At 47.4% G+C, this 6,966-nt stretch overlaps 1 protein-coding gene across 1 annotated transcript in view; it reads right to left on the minus strand.

The window, feature by feature from the left end:
• Window positions 1–311, minus strand: part of Scn11a (sodium voltage-gated channel alpha subunit 11) — a 71,641-nt gene extending 71,330 nt beyond the window's left edge. The window contains exon 1 of the mRNA XM_021173441.2: window positions 45–311. Coding sequence (XP_021029100.1) covers window positions 45–311 — 267 coding nt within the window. The remainder of the gene's footprint in view (window positions 1–44) is intronic.
• Window positions 312–6,966: the final 6,655 nt, after the last annotated feature.

Raw genomic sequence — 6,966 nt, forward strand, 5'->3', positions numbered from 1 at the left:
ATGGGGAGCCGGGGAGGGGACTCCCCACCTGCATGAGAAAGTACCTTATGGTCTTTGTAGAATGGGTCCAGATCTTCCAGGGGCTTCGCTATAAGGTCATGGGGAACGTCACCATAAAGCTTAGGTAACTTTCTGGAGGCCTTTAGGTCGAGCTGAGGCCGAGGCAGGGGCTCAGTTGCTGCCTTGTCTTTGGATTTCTTCTTCTCTTTTTGGATGGCAATCCGCTTCTCTATTGCAGCCAAAGAGTCGGAAGTGAAGGGGCGGAAATTCCTCTCGTCTGGGAAGATCACTGGATAGTACCTCTCCTCCATCTTCACCCGTGGCTCAGATACGTGTGGCAGAAAGACAGCTCTCAGAATGAGGATGGAACTCAGCTTGCCCTGGGGCTCACTCTCAAGGGATAGTGGCCTGGAAGTCAGGGTTTAGGTGTCAACTGTCTGTGGGGTAGACCAGAAAGGGATACCACACTGGCGCAGCAGAACCTTGGGGCACAGAATTGACAAGGGACAGGAGGAACAGACAGACTTTATATTCTGTATGCTTCTCATGTTGTAGAAAGGGTCCTGTGTGTATATATTGCAAGCAGGTCCTCTGGAAAACAAGTGTGCTTAGCCACTTATCTATCTCTCTAGCCCCAAGAGTTAGCATCTAGACACACAGTCACCTTCAATCGATACTGATCACCAAGACTCTGAGTGTATATGAGGGCCAGGAAACCTACTCCTGCAGCAACAGCCGGGAGGAAGAACAAAAAACCATGGGCCTGGCACCTGCCAGAGTCCACAGCATAGGTTGCTACAATAGTCCTTTGGAATATACATTGTTGCTGAGACCAGAGCTGTAGTTACAGACAGTGAAACACACTGTCCATGGTATATCTGTTGGACCTGTCCTAATACCACACTCTTGTGAGACCCATGGCAAAAGAAATACCCTTGGGATCTAACGTAGCTTGTATTGATTCAAAATGCATTTATCAAAAGAAGTAACAAGGGTGTTGGAGAGACGGCTCAGTGAGTAAAGGTGTTTGTCACTACGGTTGATAATCTAAGTTCATTGCCCTAGACCCATGTGGTGGAAGAAGAGAAGCAAACCAATAAGTTGTCTTCTAACTTCCACACCATGCTGTGGAATGAGGAGGGGTGGGGGCAGAATGTAGTAAAATTTTGTTAAAGATATAACAAGGAAACTACTACAAAATGCCATTTGAAATAGCCCAAACCTCAAGGTGCCTCTTAAAGAGAAAAACTGTTCCTAGAAAGACTCTCACATGAAAGCAGAAAATATGGGGCTGGAGAGATGGCACGGTGGTAAGGGCTCTGTTCTTCCAGAGGACCTGGGTTCAATTCCCAGCACCCACACAGTGGCTGATAGTGATTCATAAATCCAGCTCCAAGGATCCAATACCCTCTTCTGGTCTTGGGCGTTTCATGCATATAGTGTACAGACATACATGTAGGCAAAATGCCGATACATATAAAACAGTTGTTTTCAATAAAATTAAGATGTTTGAAAGTAGAATGTATATCCATCCCAGCACAGCAGTTGATCCCAATACTGTGATATAATGAAAATGGTGAAAGAAGGCAGCAGGCTGCTCCAGAGGTCGGAGAGTCACCAACAATCAACCCAAGAGATCGCAATGGATAACATCCCATATAAAGAATTCAAAACAATTCGTTTCTGAAAGATGAACAAATTGCAGAAAATAGTGGAACAATCAAGAAAGACAAAATAGGAGATGAATGAGAACTCGATACAAAGATGGATATTTTAAGAAGCAAAAGGAAGTCTTGGAAATGATGCTTGTTGAGCCAATAAAAATACCTGAATAGAGAGCCCCACGTAGGGTCTAGCTCAAGCCAAAGAGGGGATTTCGGGGCTTGAACACAGTGATGAATTAGAGAAATCAGACAGCAATAAAGAGAAAAACTAAGACATTATGAACAGAACATTTGAGAACTCTAGAGGGCAGAGGCAGGAGGACCAGGAGTTCAGGGTCATCCTTGGCCACATGAGTTTGAGGCCAGCCTGGGCTACATGAGATTCAGTACCAACAATCAAAGACCAAAAGATACATATTTCTGTGCTGAAGACACGATGAAATAGACAAAAGACTCAGAACACTATTTAGGGAAATGATAGCCAAAATATATTCCCTCCCAAGTCTTGGGAACAATAAGGGCATGCAGGTTAGGAGGCATTTATATATAACCACGTAAGAGCTTCCCCATGCCATATTACAGCTATGCACAATGAAGAACTGAAGGAGAAACAACTGCCTCTCGGAAGAGGACTCCCACAGCTCAGACAGTAATAGGAAGAACTGACAACTGGGACTACGTCAATGTAAAAAGTATCTGTATAGCAATGTAAAAAATAAACGATGTGAGCAGATAGCCTACTGAATGGGGGAAAATCTTTTCCTGGCCATTCGTCCAGCACGGGATTAGAATCCAGCGTGTATAAAGAAGGTGAACACCAAGGGAGCAAACGAGACGATCAGGAAGTGAGCAAAAGATGACAGTGGGCTCTCAAAAGAGTCTATGACTGATACATTGGAAGAATGGCCATCATCTTTAACCACCGAGTAAACGCCAATCGAAGATGCACTGAGATTCCACTTAAGGCTGGTTATACACTTCAGTGGTGAAATGTTTGCCTAGCAAGGATGGGCCCCTAATTTAATCCCCATACAAGAGTGGCCGGGGAGGGGGAAGAGAGGGGGACCAAGAGGGAGAGGGGGAGGGGAGGGAGGGGGACCAAGAAGGAGAGGGGGAGGGAGAAGGAGAACAGTCAGACCGCCTACCATTTAAAACAAAGCAAAGAATGCTCGGACACCTGGAAAGCGAACCTCACACACTGCCGGTGGGAACGTAAATGACTTAAGTCCCTGTGAAATCAGGGTGGAGGCTCCAATGGGAATAGAGCTACCACACAGTCCAGATACAACGTGCCTAACTTCACACCCTAACAACTCGAGGACAGCATCCAGCAGAGATACCTACACACCCGCAGTTACTGGGCTATCCCTCATGGTATCCAGCTTTGGGGATCTACCTCAAAGCTCAGCAACAGATAAGAGTGGCTTTAAATGAAATACATGCATGCTGCTCAATGATAAATAAGGATGAGAAAGCACTGCCTGCAGCAAGGCAGGCTGGACTGGAAACAACCATGTTCTGTGACATCCACCAGACTCAAGTTTTACATTCCTACTCTCCGATGTAGATCTGGCCCTGCAGGGTGGGTATGAAAGACATGAAAAGAGAATTACTGGGGAAGAGGGACAAAATGTGGGGAAGGGTAAGAGAGGTAAGAGAGAGTCACGAACAGGGTGAAAGGGTATTATGCGCACATATGAAATCACCACAATGATGCCCTCAGCCCTGTGTAGTCAACATGCAGTAACAAATGATATTAAAGAATAAATAAGAGAAATATAAATGACCAAACAGGAGGCATTAGAGCAGAAGGAGGAGTAACTGACAGTAAACTCCGTTCTTCCTCTCGCCGACAGATACTTCAGCGACTTCTACATAAACTTGGCAAGTGAAGAAATTGGGAGTTCAGATGTCAATGACTGGAAGTAAACAGTGAACTGGTAACAGTGAGGCTGCTCTTAGGGAGGTAAAAGTGACCCTGACGTTATTTGGTGAGGAGGGGAGAGGTCTGTGCCCTAGGCAGTGGGAGTCCCAGCATGGAGGCGTTGGTGTCTGCACTCAGACAGACCCTGGGCTCTATTTAAAGTCTCTCAGAGTCACATGACCCATCATGCTGGCCACCTCGGGTGCAGCACCAGCCCGACCTTCATCCTCTCACGATGCTCCGTGCCCTGAGGTGACCCACATCTATCTCACGGTTGGGATCCCTTGGACTCGGGTTGTGTCTAGACAGTGAACATATTCACAAATAACCCTGAGAGAATTGGAGCGGGGTCAGGAGGATCCTCCTACCTCTCTTCCTGGTCCTGGCCATCAGCCATACTGGCAGGTTGCCATCTGCATGTGTCTCTCTCCTGTCCCGCCTGCCTTCACTTACCTCTTCTTACACGGGGTGCTATAGCCCCCACCCTCACCAGACAAGAACTATGGCACTGCTCATTTCTGTCGCTGAGATCCGGCTGCACCTTCTTACAAGGTCCCTTTAATAAAACAATCTCAAAATGCCCAATCTGGATGAGCCATCTGTTTCCTGCCGCAGCCAGTAAAGCCATTCATTCAATAACACTCAGAAAACACAAACAGGAAATGATCAGCCACAAGCCACAGACGCCGAACACATGCAGGGTTAATGTGTTAGCATGTCTCTCCTCAGTCCCCGTCTCATGATTATGTTTTACATGGCTGTCATTGTCACTTCCACGCGATCATACGTGGTCATCTGCTCTCTGAACCCTGCATTACAAACACTTTAATGAATTCAGCTACCGTCTAACAGTGTTTAAGACGGTGGGTGTGTAACCTGCAGCATCTCATATTGGCCTGGGAACGGTCTCATGAGGTAAATGTCCTTCTGCCCTCTGAGAGGAGAGCTCCCAACCAGTGGATTGCTTTCATTTTCTCTCTAGGCAGCTGTCTGGTCAGACCCTCATACTTTACCCTGACCAGTAAGGAGAAATGCCTGAGAAATCATGAAGGTTTGAAACTGCCCACCAAAGTCACTTAGGAGGGCATCCTGTCCATATAGTAGAATGCCAAGAGTCGCATGGACATCCACGAGTTAATAATGGCTGAAAGCTAAGCTCTCCATGTATTGTTTGTGAAAATCTAAAAGGTGTGTGGTATCACAACATGACAACTTGACAAGAGAAGGCACCAAGGCATAGAGAAGTCAAAAGCCTTGCCTATGGTCCTCTATGCAAGTCCTAGAGACCTTCAGGCCCAATCAAGCACTTCCCAGGCCTCAAGCTCTCAGCTGCCCTGGAATGCCACCCAGTTGGTCATCCCCAAGGAAGACAGGAACACATAGTCAGGAGTAGAAAGCCACCCAGCCTCTAGTAGGGCTCCTTCAGTGTGTGTGACATGCCTCCCATCTTTGTCACAGGCATCCCACTGCCCCCTACTGAGACACCCCTACCCACCAAGGCAGGTAGGCTCCATGGTACCTCCATATGGCGGGCTGACCAAGTTCTTAGCCTTGGTTACACCTAAGTTGTGTTTATTAACGTAGATTCCAATGGAAAGAACATCACCTCCCCATCAATAGATTCCATAAGAAAACCAGAAAGCAAGGGAGCATGAGCAAAAGTCCACACAAGGACCCCTGCCCAAAGCCAACCACAAGATTCGCTCTCCAACCCAGAAACCCCACAATAATTTCTGAATTAGTGTCCACGGGGGACCCAGAAAATATTTAGATTTGTACCAGGACGTCAGGTTTAGATGAGATTTAATTTCATACCTTGTCTAGAAAACATCAGCTGCTGTGCCATCAGGCCCCCAGGGTGACAAGCACTTGTGTGAGCAGGGCAGCCAGCCCCTCCTGCCAACTCCTGCCCACGCTCTGTGAGAACCGACCGATGAGCTCTGACACCTGACTGTGCATCTCCCACCTGGTCTCCACCTCTGATTTTAATGGAATATGGTTACAAAGGGGCTTGATCTCAGCCTGACACAAAGACACAAAGCTCTCTAAATAACAAGCCCCAGCCTGAAACGACAGAGGATGGGGTAGCCCCAGCCTGGATGGCTTACCTGTCTTCCTGCTAGGGAGGCTCAGGGCACCGTATGGCTCCAGGAGATTCACGCTCTTGGCAGTGGGCTAGAGCTCTGGGAGGGGCAGCTGGGAAGCTGGGTGGAGCTCTGGGAGGGCAGCAAGAGGGAAGAGAGCCAAAGTGATTTTAAAGAGTCTGTGAAGGAAGCCTTGCAACCAGAGAAGTGACTGAGAGGGTACTTACATCTTGCCTTTCTTTAATCAGTGCTTAATCTAACTCTGCAAAAAGCATCATTAATAAAGGAACAGGTTGGTTTTTCTCCTTAGCCTCATCCAAGAGTGTGAGGGAAGACAGAAAATCCTCTCAGAAAAGCTACACTGGGCTCTGCCGGCCACCTGAGCCTGGTTGTTGAGCCCCACATGGCATGCTGTCCCTTGCGAGGGATCCAGTCAGTATCTTCCCCACCCTGCTTCTTTTCCTTGTGCTGTATGTTTGCTTATATGGGAGCCACAGGAATGCCAAGATGATTCCCTTGGCCACCAAACCAATTCTGCAGAGGTCTTTCACCAAACCTGTCTCTTCCATGTGAGCCGCTGGGTTATTTTGTTGTTGTTGTTGTTGTTGTTGTTGTTGTTGTTGTTGTTGTTGTTGTTGTAATTTCTGGAGAAACTTAAATCGACAAGGATTTAGATCAGTGCAGCTCTGAGACCTCATAGGAGAAGGTTCTTGGTGCGGGAGGCAGTAGTTAATGCTGAAGCTCACAACTGGTCACACTGCAGGGAATGTGTACAGTGCTGTGCTCAGCCACAAATGGTCATCTATCTCAACCCCCAGCCCCAAGACTCAGGGACCACCAAAGAAGAGGACCACAGGGAACAGGGGTCTTCTAGATGTGACAGGATTGGTGGTCTCGTGTACTCAGAGCAGCTATGGTTGGTGATCGGCACAGGATCAAGCCAATCACCATTCCAGGCTGGAGGTGGGAGGGGATCATGAACCACTGGAGCTATTGGTGGTTGCTGGCTGCTGAGAGAGAGGGCGTTTTCTTTAAGGGTGTGACCTCTGATAGATCAACCATGCTCCAGTGAAGGGCCACACATCCATGAGCATGGGGGTAGCACAAACTGCACTTAGTGAGTTATTAAATAGAAGGAAAATTTCCAGGCACATCTCTATGTTCGAGGTCAGCCTGGTCTACAGACCAAGGTCCAAGACAGCCGAGACTATGTAGAGAAAATCTGTCTCAAAAAAAAAAAAAAAAACCAACAACAAATATTAAGATTTTTACAAATGATGTAAAGCTGTGAGGG

This window comes from Mus caroli, unplaced genomic scaffold, assembly GCF_978045245.1.
Source record: "Mus caroli unplaced genomic scaffold, Mus_caroli_1 scaffold_11, whole genome shotgun sequence".
NCBI lineage: Eukaryota > Metazoa > Chordata > Mammalia > Rodentia > Muridae > Mus > Mus caroli.